General features: G+C 37.8%; 1 protein-coding gene across 2 annotated transcripts in view; it reads left to right on the top strand.

The window, feature by feature from the left end:
• Kcnn2 (potassium calcium-activated channel subfamily N member 2) overlaps positions 1-24,975 on the top strand; it is a 422,891-nt gene that overhangs the window by 379,489 nt on the left and 18,427 nt on the right. For both annotated transcript variants that reach the window (XM_046465845.2, XM_046465846.2), the window contains one exon: positions 16,380-16,521. In XM_046465845.2, coding sequence (XP_046321801.1) covers positions 16,380-16,521 — 142 coding nt within the window. The remainder of the gene's footprint in view (positions 1-16,379; positions 16,522-24,975) is intronic.

The raw sequence follows: 24,975 nt of genomic DNA, 5'->3' as shown, positions 1-24,975 counted from the left end.
TGCCTTTTTCCCTGTATTTTGCTACTGATAGACCTGTAACTGAACAATATGTAATGTTATCTTGTAAATATGTGAATTAAAGCACCACAGCAGTTAGTTTTTCAGGGAGAGGCCAGTTGGGCAGAGTGTGAATACTAGGTAATGGGGGAAATTGGTTTTCAGGTTGGTCTGGAAAGTGTTCTTCCCAATAGCAACCCAGTCTGCAAAAATCTGTTTGTGGATCCCACCCACAGTATGGAAGTGACCAACATGGGCTCCAGAGGAAGAACAGAGGTGCTGTGCATGCCTGCTCTCTTTAAGATAATCCCTCACTTCTGGTGGATGACAGAACCTTTGGGTAAAGGTACTTGGCTGCCTCCTCTGGCCCCAGGACCAGGTGGTACAGTTTTCCCAAGAAGCACAGGACTACTGCATCTCTGACTGAATTAATATACAAAATGACTCAAAATTCAATTCATTTCTTTAAAATACTTGCTTTCTCTTCTTTATCCAAGAAGCATAACAACAAAATAAGCAATCATATGACACCAGAGCACTAATTATTGTGTCAAATATCAATAGTGTAAGATCCTGGAGCCGGGCACAGTTGTGCATGCCTGTAATCTCAGTGGCTTGGGAGGCTGAGGCAGGAAGATCATAGGTTTGAAGCCAGCCCCAGCAAATTAGCTAGACCTTAAGCAACCTAGTGAGACCCTGCCTCAGAATAAAAAATAAAAAGGGCTGGGGATGTGGCTCAGTGGTTGAGTGTCCCTGAGTTCAATCCCTGGTATCTAAATAAATAAATGTCCTAGAAGTCAGGGAATGTATCATATTCCTTTATTCCATCTGACTTTGGTAGAGGCCAGCCCAGAGTGAACCTTATAGCTGAATTACAATCGCTATGTTATTAGGATATGCTGATAATATGTTCTGCACCTCTTGTGCCATGATTTGATCTCTCGGATCTCACTGTCCAACATGGCCAATAACTATATAGGACTTTTAATTTTAAATTTATTTAAATGAAATAAAATTTAAAAATTTGTTCCTCATTTGTACTAGCAACATTTCAAGTGCTCGATAGACACAGGTTACTAGTGTAAAACATCACAGATACCAGGTATTTTTTTTTTCCGGAAAGTTCTATTGGACAGTGCTGTAATGTAGTTCATACTTTCTATTCTAATTTTGATGTTTCTAGGTCATGTATTTTCTATAAGCTGCCTGAAATACACAAATACTTATTTATATCCCCTAGAGTACCCCTGTGATTACCAAGCTGTGCACATAATAATTCTTAGCCTGATTTGATAGAGTGGAAGAGAAAACTGATGCTGATCCTTTTGACTTTAACCTGCATAACTAGGACTTCATCATCAAAATTCACCACAGATGGAACTCTCTGCTTTTAGATCCAGCTGTTGTGTTTGGATAAGGTTTTGAGTGACATCACCCTAATTTTGTCATTTTAATAGAAAATGTCTCTGGGCATGGTGGCTTCACATTTGTGCAGTATAGTTGGACAGGAGTAGAAATTAAGATCATCATTGCCGTGTGCTTGTACCACAGATGACCCACGAGCATTGCACAACCGAGGTCCAGCTTCTGGGTTCACTGACTGCTTGATTTTTGTAATACTGACCTTTGATGGCTTTGGGTTACCTGTAAAACAGTCAAAGTGAAGAAGGCAATCTAAATCCAAGCTTCCTTTTGAGGTACTCCTGGCATTGTATCCTGAATTTCCTGTGCAAAAGAAGTTGATCTCACTCAGTTGGCAAGCCATAATTGTGATCCTTTTTGGAGAAATAGATGCTGTGTTTGACCTTGGCAGTCATCTTACCAGCATGCTTTGGTGAGCCGAGTGTGTAGCCCACTCTACCAAGTGTACACTCCCGGCTCCTTGCTTCTGCATGTAAAGACTTTCAACCAGGAATCATTTTTGATGACCATTTTAAATCCCCAAAATATTTAAAGTTAAAGAATAATAAAAATTTTTTGAATTGTTTTTTTTCTTTCTCATTTTTCTTTTTCTGGAGTAGTCAGAAATCTTAGTTGGAACTGGTGAAAGCCATGTGAAGCATTTGTGCATGGTGCTGGAAAATGAGGCTGACTTTTTAAGTAATGAGTAGGCTGGCTAGATTAGAAGCTTTTTGAGTTTTCATAGTTCATTTTCTTTGATCACTTATGTATTTTTAAAAATTTTTACTTGCGGTTAGTTCTATTGTCTGTTTATTCTCTCCTTAACTTCTAGCCCCTTGCTCTTCCTCTCTGGTTAGCTTGCTCTCTTTCTTTCATCTCTGCTCTTTTCTGCCTTTTAAAGATTTTTTTTTCTGGATTTAACAAAACATATTCCTTGCACTGCAGATTTCTGCAAGGGTAACTTATTGAGCAAGGATTTATGGGTCCAGTGGTGGTGGGTTGAGTCTGGGTCTGTTCACTGTTGTGCTCCTCCTTCATGGACCTTCCTGTGTTTTACTTGGGTTCATGGCACTTTGGCATTGCAATCTCTACTTTAGTTGCCTGGGTCTAGTCAAGCAAGGTACAATTAGCAGACACTCCAAAACTAATTTTCAGAATTGAAGTAGGAAAATCTAACTGGAAAACCTTGAAAATGACCTTCTCAGAAAATCTGTGATCCTTCTCCTCAGCCCTGCTGGAGTCACCTTCAACCAAGTGTCCCTGACAGCTCTTTGCTCTCTGGCTTTGGTGGCTCAGTTTTCTGACTCTGCTTCTTAACTCTCTCTGAGGAACAAAGCAGTGACATTCAGGAATGCTCTGCTTCCCTAGGAGCATTGCCTGAAGCTGTGAAGTGCTCCAGGCTAAAACTTCTTGTCATCCTAAATTCTACATAGGAACTTTCAATTGCTGTATTTTGAAAATTAAACATTTAGAGTCAATTCATGACGACTGCCTCCTGTAACAGTGGCACCTCAGAGCTGAGTGGAATTGGATGAGTGTGTAACAGTGGTCCATGTTCCGCTTTGAATAAAACCCTTGCTGCTCTGCTACTGTTCCTTGATTTTTAGATGGACATGTTTCTGTCTCTTCCTGTCTCCGGATTCCTCCCTAATCTCTCCTGTCCCTAATCGCAGGGGAAACTGGATTACCTTTCTTCCCCATCCTACACAGAGTTATCTGTCCTTGAGCACTCACCCACTTTAGGAAGGAAATAATCCAGACTTTGGGGATGGCACCAGAAAATCTCAGAAATGACTATTTCCCAAATTAACAAGTGAATTACAACTTCAACACAAAACAGGTAGCCTTTGAATCACCTCTTTGAAAGGCCCCTGTTGCTGCTGATGGGCAGAATCACAGCCTGTGGGACAGGGAGTCCCCTGTGTTTCCCCTTTGCTAGCAAAGCAATAAACCATAAACCGTCTTTTTTCTTTTCCTCAGAACTGTGTCCTCATTATTGGGTCGGCAAAAAGTCAAGGACTGAGCTTTTGGCAACAAGTGGAGCATATTCTTTTCATTTGACAATGAGCCCCAAACTTAAGAGCCTGGCAGAAGTTATTATCAGGAATTAATGACCCTGGATACATAATTGTATCTTTCTCCTTTTCCTGCCGCCTTAAGAATAGAAATCTGGTGTTGGTGGGAGGAGGCAGCTGAGAAGGAAGTAGGATAGAATAGGATAGCATAGAAAGGCTGTGAGCCATTTATTTCTTTTTCTAAGTTTTTCATTGGTATATTATAATTATCCACAATACCAGAGTCCATTGTGATATAGTCCCTTAGACACATAATACATTTGACCTATTTCATTCCCTAGTGTTTTACCTTTCCATCCCCTCTTCCCTCTCTTTCCTCCACTGTACTAGTCTCCCTTCTATTTTCTTTCTTCTTTATTTTTGGATACCAGGGATTGAACTCAGGGGCACTGAGCCACTGAGCCACATCCCGAGCCCTATTTTGCATTTTAGTTAAAGACAGAGTCTCAGTGAGTTGCTTAGCGCCTCACTGTTGCTGAGGCTGGCTTTGAACTTGTGATCTTCCTGCTGCAGCCTCCCAAACAGCTGGGATTAGAGCCTTGCACCAGTGTGCGCCCAGCCTCCCTTCTATTTTCATGAGTCCCCCACCCCCACAACACATTTTTCCCTTTTTTTTTTTTCTCTCTAGCATTCACATATGAGAGAAAACATATGATCCTTGACTTTGTGAGTCTGGCTTATTTCACTTAGCATGATGTTCTCCAGTTCCATCCATTTACTAGCAAATGACATAATTTCATTATTTTTTTTATGATTGAATAAAATTCCATTGTGTGTGTGCACATTTTTTTTTTTTATCCATTTGTCTGTTGATGGGCACCTAGGCTGGTTCCATTTGGATTTCTTGTGTGGACATCCTTGTTCTTCCTACTTGGCTTACTTTGTGATAGATCTACCCTCACCTCGTGCTGCCTTTGCCCTGCTCTGATAGCTCCCGATTAGTCCTCATTTGCTGTTGTACATGTTAGGTATACTAGTCGTCTTGCTCACTGACTATAATGGTCAATATTTTGGTAATAGCCCTCAGATATGTCAGCTCACCTGAGTGCAAGAAGGTATGCTCTCAAACGTTATGGCTTTTCTTTGTGCTTACTTTTGCAGAATCAAGAAGGATATGCTCAGTAAAAATGCAGTTTCTCTTCTCTAGTGATGAAGTGGTACTTGCATTACACTTGTTATCTAAGTGCTCAGCCACTTGTTGAAGTAGATGGCCTGTTTTGCATCTTAGAGGAAAGTAAGGATTAGAGACTCATATTCATTGTTCTGGTCACAAGCACCAAGAGGTAGAATAGCACCTCTGAATTCAGTTCTGTCTTTCCCTGCCCTATCTTAGAGTCAGCAAACAAGACCCTGACTTGTATATCCTCAAATGCTGCTTTATTTCCAACATGGCCTAGTTTGAAACATCCATAGGGATTAAAAAAAAAAAAAATTTTTTTTCTTATAGATTTGGGAGACAGAGTCTGTTCTTTGACCTAGAAAATCCCATGTGGGTGAAATGTGGAGGCATGCTGCTCCTTCAGATCTACCTTAGAATGGATCTAAAAGGATTCAGCATCCAGACAGACACCCCTCCACACACACAGACAGGAGCCTCCCAGATTCTGCGTAACACCCCAGGCTGCTGTGTAGTTGTGGCCCCCGTGTTTCGCTTCAGCCTTGACTGTGGTTTCTCCTGTGGAACACCACCTGTTTTCAGGGTGTCCAGAAGGGGGCTTTCATTGCAGGACATTCCCACTCTGTCCCCTCCCAGCCCTGGAACTGGTCAGTGAACTCCAGTGACAGTGGGGATAAACTGGTATGGCACTGCCACCTAGTGACTGCCCACAATGCTGCTCCTCACCTCTGAGAATTAGAGAATTCTCTTCTGGATTATAGAAAATCCACAGTGGGAATAAAAATAGCACCTCTCAGGCCCCTGTGGACATGTGCCTTCTGCTGTCGGCAGAGCCTGACACGTGGCAGACATGGACAAGATTAAGTGTTTTTTAAAAAACTCACTTTGGGGAAGGAAATCATTGCCCATGCCAATCATGGGCTCATCTCTGCCGGGGTACAGGATACCTTGTAGGAGTCACAGTATGTGCAAGGTCTCTGGCACAGAGCAGGAGCTTGAATAAATGGAGGTTGTTCCAGAAAATTAAAATAAGTACTGGTGTGGAAGGTAGGAAAGAAATAGGAAGGAAGAAAAACCTGGTCAGAAATGCTTGTCCTAGTTTAAACATTACTCTGAAATTTGGTATTTCCTTGAGTGCTCACAGAGCATAAGGGGCTTGAGAACATAATTCCTATTAGGCATTTCTGCTGCATCTCAAGGATTTGTAGTTTCACTGCTGTCTAGTTGTGTTATATGAAACTAGCTCCAGATTTTCTGATCCAGCTAGACCTGTAATTCTCAATGGGGGTAGTAATGCTCTCAGGAGACATTTGGAAATTTGTGATTGATTATTGATTGATTGGTTGTTGCTTGGTAGGGCCAGGGATGCACTGTTCTGTTTCTTTCTTTTTTTTCCCCCTTCTTGGTATCAGGGATTGAACCCAGTGGTGCTTAACCACTGAGCCACATCCCCAACCCATTTTTTGTTTTGTTTTGTTTTGTTAAGGTATCACTGAGTTGCTTAGAGTGTCACTAAATTGCTGAGGCTGGCTTTGAACTCACAATCCTCCTGCCTCAGCCTCCTGAGCTGCTGGGATCAGAGGCATGCCACTATGCACCCACCAGCTCTGTTCTGTTATACATGGGACATTCTTACCCAACAAGCTGTTCTGCAGCTCACTTGACCTTGTAATGACCTGCTAGGTATTTTGAATATGAAAAACTTGTTTATAATATTCTTACCTTAGACCTAAATCCATTTTAAATATGAACATAAACTATTTTTGCTCAGTAGTAATAGACATTTGAATGTTTTTAGTATGTAAATTGGGGGAAATCAGCATTTGTTCTATTTAGAATTAGCCCAGAAGTTTAAAAAAAAAAAAAATCAGTCCCTCTGGCATATGAATTACATACTTTCACAGACTTAATTACATTAAAATGCTTCTACATATGGGTACAAGCAATTCACTACTGCTTTTTTTTTAAAGTTTAGTCTTGCTGGATGAAGTGTTTAGATATTAAAATACATGATTAAATAAGTTACTTCAATTTTACCTCATAATTGTACAGTTAAGGTATTATATTGACTTTTTAAGTTGATTTTTTAAATCGATTTTTTTTCATTTTGTAAAGCATACATTGTACTATCTAAATTTCCTTTCAAGATCATTAAAGAGGGCTTTAAGTCTGCAGGGCTTGAAAACCACTGCTTAAATGACATTCTCAGTCTAGAAAACTCTTTCCTGATGGGTATGTATACCACCTTCTTCATCTTCACTTCGAGGTGCCAGACTCGCCACCGTGGCTCTTGGCCCAGGAAGTTCTCTCCCAGAGCTGATCATGTTTCACTAAATGCCTCAATCAAAGAGAATCTGAATGACAGTGAGCCTTGGCTTGTCTTTTCCTGTCTGTTAAAAGGATGTTAATGTGATACCATCTGTCTTCCTAAAGATTTTTAACATAGTCAAAAAATTATATAGATATGAGAGCTAACACTGTTAATTTATTGACAGGTAAGTCATTGCCAAAATCACCTATTACAATATAAATGAAAATATATAAAAGAACATTAGAGTCAGACAACAAAACCTCTTTGTCATCTTTTCAGGGAAGCATAAATATAATTCTTCAAGTTTGAATATCCATATGTTCTGTCACCACCCTCTTCCTCTTAGGAAGTTTGAGCTTTACTAAAAGCTTATTCTCTTAGCACATATCCACTGATGGCCTCTACCCTAAGTGTGAATGAATGAAACTCTCATTAGCCAAGGTTAACACAAGGAAAGGAATCAGACATTTTGTAGAACCCTCCCCCACCACACCCAGGGAGAGAGGGAGCTAGAGGAAAAAAGAATTTGGCTTCTTTTTTTCTAAATCAAAAGAGAAGATTAAAAGAATTCCAAGTTTTTTGTAAAGTCAAGGGAGCAAAATAAAATAAAAGGAAAAGAATTCACTTTAGATTAATAAAGAGTTACATAATTTATGAAAATTCAAACCAGCTCAGACCTAAATTAAAGTTGGGCTTTAGAGGTAAAATTATGCTGTCTGTCTCTGCTGCTTTTCCCTGGTAACTTACTGTTACTAACAGAAGGCTATATCAGCATCCTCAAGATCCTAAAGCCAAGTGCATATTTCTTGATTCAGTGATGAGCAGAGAAGTGGAAATACCAGGAGGAAATTGAGAAGAAAGTCCTGCAGACTGGGAAAGTTCTTGTTCTCTAGTTTGAAGGACTTTAAGTAAGCTATTTCCTTCTAGGTTGGTTATATACATAAAATTATAGCATTCACATTTAGAGCACCTTCACTCAGGTTTTTATTAAAGCTTTTTGGAATTACTGGATTTTACATTTTTATTTATTTTTTGTTTTATTTTAATTTTGAACCAAGGATTGAACCCAGGAGTACTTAACCACTGAGCCAGCATTTTTTTTTTTTTTTTTTTTGAGTCAGGTTTTTGCTAAGTTATGGCCTCACTAAGTTGCTGAGGCTGGCTTTGAACTTTCAATCCTCCTGCTTCAACCTCCTGAGCCACTGGAATTACAGGTATGTGTCACGACATCTGGCACATTTTGTTTTAATTTAAACTAGTTTCAGGCATCATTTTTATTAGACACTCATGTCATTAGTTTCAATCTGTTACATATATTTTTCTCACAATATCCTGACATCTGTTTCACATTTATTACAACTTGAGTATTACCTTATTATTCCTTGCAATCAATTTTCTCCTTACTAGATTTTTAAGCTTCTAGAGAATGCCTACCATTTCTTATTATCTGCGTATTCTCATTGCCTCAAAATGTTCCTTTATATAGGCAAATATTCCACATGTTATTGAATGAGTGGTGTTGTCTAAATCTGCTTAATGTTAGTAATGAAGCTGAAATTCTGTGTCCACCCAGTTGCAGACTCAAAGATGTGAGAAGAGTATAAATTATGTCTTTCCAAATCATAATTATGTACATATACTTTTGATTTAAAGTAAAAGCAAATAAAATGTCATTAAATGAACTAAAATCTGTAAGCATAAAAAGAAGTCCAAAAAACACACATATGGGATGGTACATATTCAACATATTAGATGAGAAGCTACTCCTAAAAAGCTAACTGATGATTTTAAAACTTGATAACACATTCAAATCACCTGGGAAACAATTTTTTTTAATCCCTACGTCATTACCCCACCATAGAGTTCTTGCTTAATTGGTTACAGGTAGGGCTATGGATGGCATTGTTAGTCTCACCAGGTGACTCCAATACAGCTATAGGTGAACATCTTGGATACAGAGAAGTGGCAAGTAAGAGATTTATGCTACTTCTCCTTTCTGAGTCATTGAAAATTCTGAGTTTTCAACCTCGAACCTAATTTTTCTACTCAGCACTTTTCTCCTCTGAACTCACATATGTGCCTTCTTTGAACTACTTTTTATGCTTATAGGTTTTCATTGAGTCACTTATTTTATTTGCTTTTACTTTAAATCAAAACTATATGCATATAATTATGATTTGGAAAGAGATCAATTGTATTCTTTTTCCATCTCAGGTCTGCAACTGGGTGGACATGGAATTTCAGCGTCATTACTGACATTAAGCAGATTTAGACAGAGCCACTTGGTGTAGAGCCAAAGGGCTGCCTGGTGTGGTGATGCTTCACCATGGGATGAGAGTCATAGGTGTACCTCCTTCCCTGGGGGAGTTACCCTGTCTCAGGCAAGGTTACCACATAGAAATAAAAGTACACCTGTTCTGTGGGCAAGCCAAGCAAAGAGAGGACCTGAGTGAGGTTCACCTGTTCAGGTCTCCTTCCATATTCTCCATCCCTCCCGACTACAAAATTAGGAGATATTGATTGCCTCTGCTTCCCCCTCCTCAACACCCATCCTAGTGAAATAATGTTAGTAGTTATTATCTTAATATTTAGCTCTGCTCTATTTTTTCCTCTTTGATATCCTCTCCATATTCCTGATATTTAAAATTTGACATCAATTCATCCTGGTTTAGGTCTTTTCTTATTCCGTGCGCAGATTTTCTGAGAATCTTCCCTTTAGAGAAGACACCTGCTTTCCAGTTTTCCTGTCAAAGAAATCAAAGAATATTTTCATTTTATTCCTTCCACTTTCTGTATTCTCCCTCTGGAAAGACAGTTGCTGGGGTCCTCTGTGTTGAATCTCTGAAAACATAGCTTCTCCTTTTTCCCTTCTCTATCTTTTTGTTCTACTTCCTGGGAGATTTCTGCTGACTTATAATCTCATTGTATTATGGTTATGTTTTTACTAATAGTTTGAGCTTTACTCCAGTTTCCCCCTCCCCCAGCCCCATCCTGTTTTCTGGATGTGGCATTTTCCCTTAGACCTTTCAAGATATAGCTTTCAAAGTTCAGGTGACACTCCATCACTATGCATATCTCAAGTTTTTCTATTTCCACCCTCCTCTTTTTCCTTCTTTCTTTCCTATTTATTTATGGTCTCTATTTTTTCCTATTGGAATCAAAAAATGTGTGCTAATCCTTTGTTGTTCTTTCATATCTAAGAGTGGTAAATTGGAAGCCAGTTGGAACCTCTGTATGGGAGAAGGGCTAGCTTAATGTCTGGTGAAACTCAATGAGGAGCAAAAGCTGAGATTTTTGTTAGGGTATCCTCGATAATGCATAATCCTTAGTAATGCATAATTGTGTTTCCTCTGAACCTGTTCAGAATATTCTTTATCTGAATTAACAAGTTCTCTAATATAAAGTCAGAGATAGTATCATGGAAAAAAAGTAAGATTGCTGCTGCTTAGTTTAGAAATCTGAACTCAAATCCCCTGCTTTCAGCCTCAAACATCTCTTCTGCCTTTATCCTGCATCTCTAACCCATCTCCAGAGAATTAGCCTTCTGTCTCTTGTTACATGTCTGGCATTACTAGGCAAGACCTGAGGATCCATTATTCCATATACTTGGGCTTTAATCTGTCCTCTTGTTTTCAACCTCGAACCTAATTTTTCTATCATGTAATGAATGCATGGCTTCTACAATGAAACTTCCAGAGGTTCTTTATCAATCTGTGCCTTCTATTGGGGAGTTATTTCAGCCATTTATATTTAATGCAGTTATACATTATGGGGTCCTCTTGCTCTCTGCTTCATTTGTCTCTTCTGTCTTTTGTTCTTGTCTTCCCTTCAACTTCTTGTATTTCTTCCATTTTCAGTTTTACCAGACATTTAAAAGATACGATAATATCTTTTATTGTATTATCAGTTATTATTTTTTGATGTCTTAATTTAATGGCTCTTTAGGGTTTATAGCATGCCTATACACTTTGCCTAAGTTAACACAGTCTTATATTCACTTGATATTATACCATTTGCTATTCAAGTGTACTGTATCACATTATGTATATTATTTCCACTTCTCCAGTTTGGGGTAGTTTTACATACAAGTCCTTCAATCCTTGGAAGAATAATGAAGGAGACCCCTCTGCAGATCTATAGTGTGTGCTGCCCCCCACCGGGATTTTTCTTCTCTGCTTTTTGGCCTGTGAATTCTTGGCCTCCTTGGATTCCCAGATCTGTCCTTCAACACAGGGACAACTCTTGAGTTTCACCTGGTTTGCTTCACTGAGCTGCATTGTGTATATTCTCTTTAGACATTAACCTGGAACAATGATGTAGCTCACTTTAGTTTACCATCTCTTGGGAATCATTGCCCTCTGTTGCTAGATGATCAATATCTTATTAACTATTATTCCAAATGTTTTCTCTATTACTTAAAGTTGTTTCAAGAGAAGGTATAATCTAGTCCCCTATTGCTCTGTGTTTGGTGAAAGCAAGATGCACTGTCATTCATGTAAATATGCATTTCTCATTCTCCAATGTCTCCTTTCCTTTCCCTTTGTTGCTATAGTTTTATACTTCTTAAAAGTATCTTAGTACAATTATACTGACATTTCAGGAGAGAGAGAGATGGATTGGGGAAGGAATTGATAGTGGATTGCTCACATGCATTTAAATAGCCATAATACTTTTAACTATATAATTAAGGATGAAATTTAAGACCAGAATTGGCTTTTGAAATAAGACATTTTGCCATTTTTAGTGTTAATAATAAGTTTAATAAAGAAGTATTAATGAACATAGTTTGTCACCTCCACTATTGAATTGTTCTCTACAGCTGTAAAAATATAAATTGAACACAGATCTTAGGATATACATGACAAATACAATTCATGTTGACTGATGGACAAGAGTCATTTTTATCCACTTTATGTATTACTATACATAGATCCTGAAGCACGTGGCCTAGGGAAAAATCAGATCAAGAATACATTTCACATTGTCACGCTAATTAGTTTAATGAACACTAACTAGCTCCCTTTTATATTTTTCTAGACACTGTGTGATGATACAACATTGAATAAGGCACAAGCTTTTTTTTTTTAATTTTTATTGTTGGTTGTTCAAAACATTACATAGTTCTTGATATATCATATTTCACACTTTGATTCAAGTGGGTTATGAACTCCCATTTTTACCCCGTATACAGATTGCAGAATCACATCAGTTACACATCCATTGATTTACATATTGCCATACTAGTGAAGGCACAAGCTTTGTCTTCAAATTCTTCATAATTTTGATCCTCAGTGCGTGTTTGATGATCAAACTATATATTACATATCTTATGACACAAATTAGCATTCACTGAACGGTGCTATAGCTATCTGCAGGGTGCTCTGGGGATACAAGGAATGGACAGGCCTAGAGTACCATGCTGACCAGAATCTATGTGCAGTCTGGAAAAGGGGACCCAAGTAAGATTTAGGGCTAGAAAGACAGGAAAAGGTGCTTTGAGGCAGAAGGAAATGCATGTTCAGGGGAGATCTGTGAAAGAGACCAGCATGATTGCCAGCCATCATGCTGGGGGCTGCAGAGGGGAGGCAAGAGTGCAGGGCAGAGCATGCACAGGGAAAGAGACAGTTGACTGCCTTGGAAATATAACGCCTGCAAACTTCCACAAATGTTGTATTTAACATTAAGTTGGCATATTTGTGATCTAAAAAAGCAGTGCTAGACCCACAGTCAGCAGTGAATGGAGAAATGAATAAGGAATAGAAACTAAGAAAAGAAACATTTTCCTTTTTTTAAAACGTTAAAGCTGATCTCACAATCTTGGTTGCTTTTTTTTTTTTTTTTATCCCGTGCCAAGGATTGAACCAGGGTTGCTTTACCACTGAGCCAATCACCAGTCCTTTTTTTTTTTTTTTCTTTCTTCTGAAACAAGGTCTTGCTAAGTTATTTAGAGACTCATGAAGTTGCTGAGATTGGCCTCAAACTTGTGATCCTCCTGCCTTAGCCTCCAGAGTCACTGGGATTACAGGTGTATGCCACCATACCTGGCTTTGATCTCACAATTTTTCCAAAGCATTGAGTTTTGGAAAACAGTTCAAGTAGTCTTCTGCTGAAACCCCAAAGTCTTTATTTTAAAAGCGTGCCACGTGAATTATTTGTTCATGTCCTTCTCAAAACAGTTCTCCTTGAGGAGAAGGTTAGAATTGTCTCAGTAATTCTGTGGCATGAACTTCTACTATAAGAAATGTTTAGAAAGTTCTTAGTGTACATATTGTAGAATCGCATTGGTCATTACAACATGTATACTCAGAAAAATGAGAAATTATAACCTATCTATGTATGATATATCAAAGTGCATAAATGCATTATATTATTATGTATAACTAATTAAAACAAATTTAAAAATTAAATTTAAAAAAGTTCTTTAACCTTAAATTGCACATGTTAATCATTCACAAGGGTGTGAATCTGGCATTGTCTCAAAACCTGGGGATGTGCTAAGCAGTAATGTCATCATGTTGATAAGTCTAATATTTCTTTCTGAATCCCCAAGAAAGAAATCAGGTAAATATTCTAATAGTATCTAAATTGGTTCTTACTTACCTCATCTTAACTATTCACAACAAAGTATGTCTGAAGGTAACATAAACATTAGTATGAGATGTTATTTTTCCATTTTGAGCTATTTTTCCAAGAGGTTTATTATTTCATAAGTTTAAAAAGGATAATTTACCATGGAATTATCCTGTATATAGCCATAAAATACCAACTCCTAGAAATATATTTGTGTCTTAATTAGGCCCTTCAGTGTGGGATCACAGTTTGTGAAGCACTGTAACGTGCTTAGCATATCATAAATATTGACTGAACGAAACAGTGAAATAATACTTCAGAGCATTTGGCAGAGAGCCGAATGAGGATGGGAGAGATTTACTTGTACCTTGAAGATGTGTATTTATTCAAGATGAACAACTGAAGAAGAGTTAGTTTGCTGAAGGTTCCAGTGAAAGCGTTGCATGGAATTTTCATTCCAAGGATGAGATTTCTTTGCAGGACTATTTAGCAAGCCGTCCTCCAGAGACCTTGGTTTATAGTATGAGAATGAGGCTTTCTCTTTGTTGTTAGTGACTCTACCTAAGGAAAACCACGTGCCTATCAGGTTGTAGTGTTCTGGTCACTCCCAGTGGCAGTGTGAAAATAACTCCAAATAAATATTTCTCTTAACACATTTGTAAGTGTTGAGAGACTCTAAGGACAGCTTGTCGATAAATGGAGGGTGAAGAATGTAGCTGTTTCAGCCTAAGATTGTCCATGTGGTAAAACGTGACCTGTTAAAGGGAAAAATGAGCCAGGCGCTGAGCACCTAGTGAGCACTCAATAAAAATGATGTATGTGTACATAGGCCTCAGGGAATGAGCTCTCTTAGGTATATCAGCTCTGTCTGTTAATTGTGCCTTGTTTAAAAGAAACTTTATTTCACAATCAAAAAGAGAATAGGAAACGAACTCTGTTGCCTCCCCTCTCCTGTCCAACCCATCTCAATGCTACGGTAACGCAGTCCCTGTTTAAGGCCACACATGGTAAGGAATCTTTAATTGAGAGTCCCCATAACAGCATTCAAAGCTTGCTTCTAAGGATCTTGTTTTGAAGCATAGAAGTCCACAGAAGCTTCTTAGCTCATGTTACAGCTAAGCATAGCACCAGTAGCATCAGCTCACCACGATGTGCACATTATACAGAAAAGATACTTAGGAAGTGCATTTGCCTATCCTGCTGGGATTCTATGAATACATTGTGGCCTCTTTGTGGGCATCTCCTCCCAGACATTCTGGGCAAAAGGGTACTCTGAAACTAGGTCAACATGGCTATTCTTTAGAATAGTTGAGGTGTCTACCCTCCTGCCCCCAGAAACTTGAAGAACGTTCCTCAGTAAGGGCTGGTTGCCTGTTCATGCACAGTTTTTATTTTAGGATACACAGTGGTTGCCCTCTCTCCACTAGCACCAGCTGGGAACTTCTCTTTCTCTAGTCCAGAGTAACAGGAAACATCATTTCTTAGTTTCTGTCCTACCTCTGTGGAAGAAGGAAAAAGTGGAAAATGATCAGCATGTGTCTTCTTTGTATCCAAGTTAGAGAGTAAGATCCACTGATAGCATGGAAGAAGGCTTATACTTCATGAACCTCGTGTACTTTGGGTTATGGAAGCAGGAGCATAAGATGAAAAATGGGTGTACAGAGATTGCCATGCCCAGTGAAATTGTAGATGGGATCATTCCTAAGGCACTGGCCAGCAACAGCTTCCTTGCTACCTCAATCCTGGCAGCAGAGACATACTTGAGTCAAAAGGCAGGACTGAATGAATAAAGCCAGGGGAAATGAGTACCAACCATCTTTTGTAGAGCAAGGAAAGTAAAGCCTTCCAAGTGGTGTCTGAGAGAGGGGAAGGAAGGGTTTTTCTTAGGAGGAGGTGAGTGAAGAGCAAGAAATCTCCTCTCCTGACTTAAGTTTGGGGTCTGATTGTCATGGAAATCAAAGAGGGTTTGCAGGGGCCCATGACTACAGATAATGTGCAGCAAGAAAAGACTCTTCGAGAGCCACCACTTTCATGGCCTATCTTGTTGTATGTACACATGATGGACAGCAGTGTCATGGGCATAAGGTTTTATAATGTTATTTCAAGCAAAGTGCGATGTTTGTTTCTTATATAATAAAAACTTTTTTCTTCATCAGAAAAACTTGATTCCTCAAAGAAGAGTAAAGATAAATTGTATCCCTCACTCTCCCTTTTTTTCACCACTATAAATTCTCCTGTGCCACTGGTAACACAATAACTTCTATTTAGCTCTGTTTGTAAGGGAGGGGCCATATGATCAGAGATTCAGTTTCTGCCTTCAAGGATGGCAGTGAAGAAGGACCTACTGGTGGATGGACATTTACCATACAGTATTGTAATAAAGGGGAACACTGGATACTGAGGGAGCACAGAAGAGGGGTTGGGAAAGGAATAGCCAGAAAAGTCTCCAACCTGCATTTATTTTGTAGGCTGATGAGGAGTTGGCCTCTGTCAGGGAAATCAAGGTAGCAAAGGGAACAGCATGGTGCCCTTTGCTACTAAGGTGTGATGTGAGATCGGGCAATTGTATTTTGCCACGTAGGTCTGGCACATCAGCTAGTCCTCCAGGAGAAATGAGATGTTGGCAGAGGCCAGAGGAGGGTACAAAGACTAATGTGCATACATCATGTTACACTGGTAAGAAAAACAGTTTTTATATTTTGTAATTTTTCTTTCAGATTATTTTTAAAGGTGAAGCACTTTCTGATGTTTTTCAGATTGCTTAGATGGAACCTCAATTTTATTACCAGCTTTGAAAATTTCTAAATAGAGTAGTTTATAGAAGATACAGTGACTTCGTTGAATTGAATCAAATTGTCCTTGGCTATAGATGAATTATAAAGAACTGATTTTGTTTGCTATGTTTCAGGTACCATGATCAACAGGATGTTACTAGCAACTTCCTTGGAGCTATGTGGTTGATATCAATAACTTTTCTCTCCATTGGTTATGGTGACATGGTACCCAACACATACTGTGGAAAAGGAGTCTGTTTGCTTACTGGAATTATGGTAAGTATGTTTTTATTTCATGTCTCCTTCATTTACACTCAAGAAGGCCCTTCAACCATTTAGTCCATGTACTTAAGTCATCGTGAGCTACTCTTTTTCCAAACAGCAGGAAATCTGTATATTTAAATCAGATTTGTGTTGGGAGGGAGAGAACGTCAGTAGATTCCATCTTAATTCTTCTCATCATGGACTCCTGTTGAAGATAGAGCTGTTAGATTGCTCTGTGGGTTGAGCACTGAATTGATGAACAAACTTATCTTTAACCTTTGGCTTCAGAACCAGGCAGTTTCTTAAGTCTGGGTTCCACCATTTCCTACCAGCTGTGTGGACTTGAGTTAGTTTCTCTGACCTTTACTCATCTGTAAAATGTGGACCACAATAACTATCATTAGGTGTATTGAAGGGTTAGGAATTATATAATATTTATTATTTTAACAAATATTATTGAATGACAGGCACTGGTCTAGGGACCTCTACTGGGAATACTGCAAAAGAAAATGAACTGTCCCTGACCTGCTTTCATGGAGCTCAAAGGGGAAGCCCTATATTTTAAAAAATAATTGACAAATAATCGTTGTTTACACGTGTGACAAGTATCCGAAGAAGAAAATCCTGAACTTTTTAGAAGACTGGGGAACAAGGATGGGGTCTTGACAAGTCAGGTCTCTAGAACAGGTGAAGAAGGCTCGGTGCTGACAGTAAGGAGCATGCCCTTGTTCTTCTGGGATGCCTACCAAACTCTGGCCATTCTCCACCCTCACACACTGTCAGTTAACTTTGCTCTGTTAGTTTCAGGTACATGAAATGGGAGCTAGCAAGTTGTTATTATAAACGTGTGTGAGCGTAGATATTTAAGCCACAAGTAGTTTCAAATGAGCAGTGCGTTATTTTCACCAAACTAGGTTTCTCTTCATTCCTCATCTCCTTTTAAAGTTTGGTTTCATCAAGGAGTCATTGGTTGATGCCTGTTTGGGTTCTACCTACATTAAAATATGAAGCAGAACTATGAGCTCCCTAGGGTGGAAATGACCAGAGTTCCTAAATTTTGTCACCCCTGCTCACTACCTGTGCTGTGTCCATCCATTGGTAAGCAAGAGAGAGCAAGAGGGCCGTTGGAAGTGTCCAGTGTGGAGGGCACACCCTCACAGCACCTTCCCAGGAAGAGTATTCCAAGAGTTTATAGCTGGCTGGAAGGACCGGGTGCCCATGACACGGAGAGATTGGCAACAGGGATAAGGGAGAAAGTTGTGAAAATAAAAATCCAGGACCGATATTAAAGTCACCTATAGTAACAAGATGACCATTTCAAGTTCCAGTTGTGAAAAATATAACTTAGGGGCATACTTTCATATTTTCATCTTATAAAAGAAAACAGTGGTTTTGTAAATTATAGTGAACTTTAATTTGTTTTCATTATACCTGGTATGCTCCATTTTATGCTTACTCTTGTATTACTTCCCCATTTTTTCTCAAATACTGGTATTTTATTATATAGTACAACACTTTGGGAAATAAAATGTGCATAGCTATATTTTGGGAAGGCCCCATAACAAGCCCATAGGGGACATGAATAGTGCTATTTATTAAAAAAAAAAAAAAAAAGAACTGGTAATAGTACTTCTTAGAAAGAACCACTAAGGAAGTTTTTTCTAACAAGATGTACCCACTTTTATTCTTGAATCAGATGTGTCTGAGGATTCAAGCAAATGGGCTTATTCACTTTGGGATCAACACCAAATTTGTGATTAATCTTGCCTGGATATAGTACCTTATGATCCTTTTTTCTTTTCTCAATATTTCTTTGTCCCTAAAGACTCAAGAATGGTTCCTTCAAAGTCTCATCCTACAGCAAAAATCTTTTGTTTACCTCCTTGAACTGCTTCCTTGCTTAGGTTCACTATTTATCTTTATTTTTAAAAATAGAAATCATAAACATTCTTTATTATATGTAATGAAATTTACAGGAACTTTCTTTCTGTTTTCGAGGCCTATAGTAAAACTGTCCATTTCTTCTCCCTCATAAAGAATGGACTTATTTCTTAAGTGACCTGATCAAAAGTGGTTTACTTGAATACACAGAAAGCTACTAGTCTTTGAGTAATCTAGTTGAAACGTATGTAGAGTTGGATTGTGTATCTCTTTCCCTGCACACAGCAAATCCCTATGGAGTTAGGCTACTGGGCAGTCTTCTGGGAGTTGATTATGTCTTGCATAAATTCCCTAGGAATTGAGAGGGATGCATGGAAGTCTGCTAGACACTAGTATGGAGAATGTTGGATGACAATATAGATTCCTAAAAGAAGGCAATTTTTTTCCTATAGTACTTATAAAAGTTTCCTGAATATTTGAAATGTGATTCTGTTTTTTCAGACAAATGTGCTTTGCCTTTGTTTTCTTTTCATTTTAGGAAGTATGAATTCACTTTTGCATTATCTTAAGCCAGAAATGACTTGTTCTTACTTCAGTGTTTATTTTCCTGTTCTCCTTGGACATTTGCAGTGCATATTTAAGTCAAATACATATTGTCAGACTTCCCTTGAGTCATCTGTCTCTCTCCCCATTCTCAGTTCTGGCCTTTAATAAACTGTGAAAAAGGAATACAATTTACAACATTTCTGAGAGCACAGGGGCATCTCCAAATCATCTTGTATATTATCTCTGAAGTACTATGCTTTTTATGCTTTCATGTTTGAATTTTCTTTTTCTGCATTTATCTTTTTATGTGTTTTTTTTTTGTTTTGAAGTACAGTTATCTAAATACTGACACCTATAAGATTTCCCATTTCAAAAATGTACAGAAAAGGAAATTAGCAATGCCTGCTTTCTTCAGAAAGCTAATTGAAACTGATGAATAATTGCATGTCATCATCTTAGATCTTCACATTTGATTGGTTAAAATTCAAAATTAGACTGTAAAAGTTTTTAAATAGCTAAATTTTGTCATGGGCCATATTTTTGAGCCAAGGACATTAGATTAAGATTAATCTGCAGTGTCCTGGGCTGAAATATATTGTTAAACCACAAGGAGAAATGGTTTTCTGGGAGGAAAAAATATCCTCTCATTATGTTGGGTTCACAATTTCAGACAATCACAGTTTCCTTACAATGTTTAGATTGTATTTACAATGTTAGACACAGATGATTTGAAACTACTAAAATTGGGGGAGCTTGGTTATTGAAATACTGTAATAGGAATTCAAATGTTGGGACTGGGAGTGAAGCTTAGAGGTAGAGCGCTTGCCTAGCAGCATGTGCAAAGCCCTGGGTTCAGCCCCCAGCACTTAAAAAAAAAAATGAAATGTGATAGATAAAACAAGTAGAAATTTCCTTTTTCCAGGATTTACTTAGGAATTAGAGCTTAAGAGAGAGAGATCTCTTCCTGTCTCCTAGATATTATTTTAAAAACACACAATCAAGGAATTGCCCAATAGGAAGAAAAAAAATCACTCATTACCCTTCAAGAGAAAACAATTAAGGTTGTAATTACATTTTCTTCTACCCTTCCTCTATTTGAGAAAGGACTGAGAATTACCTGATGTGGGTGTCTCATAACCAGTGGGATGAATACTAAATGGCTTCCTTTTTTTTGGTTGAAGGCAGTAAGCAAATAACATTGCTAGGTCATATGTGCTAGTTTCTCGGATATCCAATTTTACAATAGAGAAGGTAAATGTTTTATTTAGCTTCTATCCAATCTGCCATTCTATATCTATACAAATATAACACATTCTGAAAGCTATGTATCTTCTCTTTCTTATGAACATGGATGATTATTTCAGGAATGGAACCTCCTTGGTAAGGACTTCTTACCTCATATTATAAATTGCAAAGTCAATCATGTGTAACTTTTGGTTTTCTGTTTCTGTAAATTATGGCAACTTTTTTGTTGGTTCTTTTGAGTTTGAATTAGTAATTTTTTTGGCATGATTGTCTTTAAATATGGAGTAATCTCTGTTCCTGGGGATGCAGGTTATTATCTGATAGGTAGTTCTCTAATGATGATCTGTAAACCCCTAGACTTTGCCAAAACAGCACAAGTGAGGTCAGTTCAAAGACATTTCTTCTCTCCTACTAGTAATTCTGTATAAACAAAAGCAAAGTATAAAGGTTTCCCAGTTTATAACAATTTGAGAATCGCATAAATTTAAAAATTTTTATTAGGAAGGAAAAAGTCAATTCCAGACAGAAACCTTGTCTTTTCCTTAAAAACAGTTGATGATAATTTCATCAGCAGCAAATCTGCCCTTGTCGACGAATCTTGGCCTCACGTTGTACAGAGATTCCATCAGTTGTTGCTTAGTAGCTTTTCTCCTAAAAGTTAGTTGCGCTGAGCCCTTAGTCCAGAACGCAGCAACGAATTAGCTAAAAGTCATAAGGAGAAATGATAGTAAATTAAAGAGGGCTAAACCTAAGGTATCACTTTCCATTTGAAGGTTTTGTCCCCTGCCTCTAGACAGAAGTCCTAAAAACACATTTATGTGAATGAGAAAAATACTGCAGGATCATTTTTTTCCCATGTTGTATCATTTTACATAGGGTATTTAATATCAAATAATTTTAAAGAGGCCTTATATTTGGTTTGTTTGCTTTGGGGTTCTTTTTGGTGTTTTCATTGAATCTCCTCAAATAAAGGCCCACAGAGGAGAGTATATCTTTAAATTCTTAGAATTGTTTTCTATTTTGTGCAACACTGCAGGTGGGATGAATGAGTAGGAGACAATATCCCCCACCTGTGCCTTATTGGGACCTTCTTTCAGAAGAAATACGACAGCTGCTTTCTTCCAGGTTCAGACATGCATAGCTAGAAGTGGTTGTGACCCTCTAGTGCTTAGCTCAATGACTCCACAGTTCCATCTCCTTTTTTCTAAGCCATCAGCACTTTTAGTGACCAGAGCTGCCCTTCCTGTCTCTAAAGTACCTGCAGTCACATTGGCACCATTTCCAATAATGAGATTTAAACCAACGATGACTCATTGTTGATGACCAGTCTTATGCAGTACTTCCTTCTTTCCAGCCCCCAAAGTACAACAATTACCTGAACCAGCAAATCACCAACATGAAGACTTGGGTTTTGTAGGTCCCTGGCCTTCAGTCAAACACCACACACTTCCTCCCTTCTTCCTTAAGATGAGGACATTTGAAATTGACCTCTGCCCTCCAGGAGGAAATAGCAGTTTTTATTTGAAGGGACTCAAGGAAGGACATTTTTGATAGAGGCAATTGTTTTTATGACCAAAAGAAAACTTGCAGAACTCCAATGGGAGGTAATACTAAAGCTGAGTGTTTTATAGAATTCTATTTGCCAGAATTGATTGTTTTACATATTTTTTATGAAAGTATAATTATTTATGTCAGACAAGTGCAATAAAAATGTATTTATGGTTCTAGGATATTGAGTCAGTCAACCCCTGGGACAGAAAAATAGGTAGTGTTTTGAAATACTCATCCTCCTTTTGGAGGATGAACTGATATGTAAAAATAAGAATTAATAAAACAGCTTTAAGATTAATTTTCAAGTATAAAGCATAACACTTAATTCTTAACTATTTTTTATAAATTTTAATTCTCTCATAGTCTATTTAGTCTAAGAAGTTGACTACTGAACTACAGTTTGAACTTTTAGGAGCTGTTATACAACCAACAGAAAGATAATTTAGGTTGAATATTTTGAAAATCGTTTTTATCAGAGCCCTTCTCTCTGGTAGTTAGAATTCTGAAATTTCAAAAGGTTATAACTTTCCTTATTCTTTGAATCTGTATAAGGAAATAATCAAAACGTTTCCCCAGGGGCTGGGGTTGTGGCCCAGTGGTTAGAGCGCTTGCCTTGTGTAAGGCACTGGGTTTGATCCTCAGCACCAGATAATAAGTAAACAAAATAAAGGTATTGTGTCCATCTACAACTAAAAATAATTAAAAGAAAAAACTTTCCCCAGCATACTGTTGAAGAAATTTTTATCTTTCATAAGTTTATATTCTTAAGATATTAAAGCTTGATTCCAAAATGATTCTTGGAAGTAGTTGCAGGATCCATATAACTATATCACCATTGGATTTTTCAAACATTAGGTGATAAATGATCTTAAGGATAAATAGGCCACTTTTTTTCATTCTAGGCATCAATATGGTGTGCAGTTTCTGTGCTCTTACCATAGAGAAACAGACATCTTAATTTGGCAGCATCTGGGACTCTCCAGGTGTTGGAGTTGAACCAGAACTACACTGTCATCTGTCTGACCTCACTTAGGGTCATGAACACTACCAATACTTGTTATCAGTTACGTTTTCCTAAAGCAAGGTATTGCCCCTTCTTTTAACATCTACCTTGTTGGAAGGAAAGATGATAAATGAAGGAAACCCTAAACCTTTGCTTTGTGTATACTGGCTACATAGACACTTCTCTTCACTTGTTTTTTATGTGCCCAGGCATCTTAAAGTGGCAGGTTAGTGATTTGCTTTTAGTCTTCCTTAAGAACACAAATGAACTGGGAGAAAAGTTGCCAGGATATATTTTCTAACTTTGGTGAAAGGAATATGACTCATCTTACTAAAGGCATACAGGGCTCTTCATTCCAAGGAGTAACATATGTTAGTCCCAACTGTTTCTACATGGATTGTGGTGGTGACAAGCTTGGGAGAAAATGTTGTAAAAGCGTGCTTATTTTCATTCTTCTTCACTTGATGAAACAGAATGATCCTGGAAATAGATGCTGAGTGGACAATAACATTATGCCATTACTGAAATGACTGTAACCACTAATGTGTTGGCAGGAATTTACCTTGAACCTAGAAAGCTTTTGGAAGTAAGCCAGTTTCATTTTGCATAACTCTAAAGGTTCCTTTTTTTGAGACATAATTCTATACATATCAAATCCTCTTATGATATATTAAGAACCTAGAGAGATGTAAGTTTATGATTTCCGTAATTAAAGTAAGGCTTGAAGATAAGGAGCGAAGGGCTTTGCATTTGAACAGAAAGAGGTTTCTAAGTGTCTCTGGAGGCACAACTTTTAAAGGGGTACAGTTAGGATAATGGAGTGAAATATGTAGGCAATCGTTTTAACAATTACTAAATTGTTGGACTTGCTTTCATCTCCCATTTGCACCAAAGGTAATCATTTTAATGCATAAGTCGTCTGGTGGGTGAGAGAAGACTCAGCAAGGGAAGAACAGAGCCCAAGAATAAACACAAAATCAAATTCCAAAGGCTCTTGGTACCAGTGATTTTCCACTCCTGTTAGGATTTTGGTTTCTTTCCAGAAGGATCTCAGCAGTGGACACCTGCCAGGGGAGAACAATATTCAACTTCTTGTGCCAACTGCCCTCTCATAGCTATCTCTCTATCAGTTAGGAGCCCCCTCAGGTTTTTACAATCTCTGCTGCACTGAGAAATGTCTGGGAGCATGCCTCAACAGGTGATGATCCTGCATTTGTCAAAGAAATGCTGCCCCCTACAGTAAGTGAGCATGGTGGCCACTGAGTCATGTACCACGACTAGATTTTGGTACATGTTTAAAAATAACCTCGCTTTTATTGTCTGCCCAGAGCACAGAATATTAGGATAACTATCACACACCCTACCTTTATTTTCCCCATTTTGAATGTCTTCATAAGTAAAATACCCACTAAGAACTTCATTCTCTTCTTTGAATACTGTTTGTAGAGATATCCTCCTTCATCTAAAGCAGTTACTCTATGTTGGAATCACTTTAAAAAAACACAGATGTCTGGGTTTTATCCCTGAAGATTAGGATTTATTCACTGTGCACATACTCTCAGCCATAGGATTCTTACAAATACTCCAAGCGACTCCAGTTCACAGTCAAAGTTGAGAACAATTGATTTAAAGATTGCGACAGTTAACTAACCTATTTCTCAATGTTTAAATATTTATATTTTAAGATTTTATCAGATAAAGTAAATTTGAATCTTGTTTTGAAATACAGTGCCTCATAATGCATCCTGGATATGGAAATTCATCCATAAATAAGAAAATATGTATTATAAATATCATGAGATAGGTAAGAAATCAAGGCTAATAACTGGATAACTACTAACTCTGCTTTAGTTGTCTTATCTCTAAAATCACAAGGTTAAACAGATAATTTCTAAATACCTCTAGCCTCTTTCTTTGATCATATGATTAGTAGCATTTCATTTCTGAGGATACAGATTTTTTCACACAAGATCGAAAGAGAAGAGATATTCAAATACAAATGAAAATATCATATAACTTATTATACATTAAAAGTATATGTAAAATATGATTCATGAAGAAAGATAGTTTTTCTAGGTTGAATTTTAACATAAAGATATGTAAAGGTTAAGTTAAAGCATAAATGGTTGTCACTTTTTAAGAAGACTTTTAAGTGTATAATTACATTCTTACATAAATAATGCGTTGATTATAGAAGATATGAGCTCCAGAAAAGAACAAAATAAGTATCACAACTACTT

Source organism: Marmota monax, unplaced genomic scaffold (assembly GCF_021218885.2).
Source record: "Marmota monax isolate L192 unplaced genomic scaffold, Marmota_monax_Labrador192_F-V1.1 WCK01_AAM20220418_F8-fsc00097, whole genome shotgun sequence".
Taxonomy (NCBI): domain Eukaryota; kingdom Metazoa; phylum Chordata; class Mammalia; order Rodentia; family Sciuridae; genus Marmota; species Marmota monax.
Note: the sequence above shows the minus strand (reverse complement) of the source record. Positions and strands in the feature narration are given on the sequence as shown.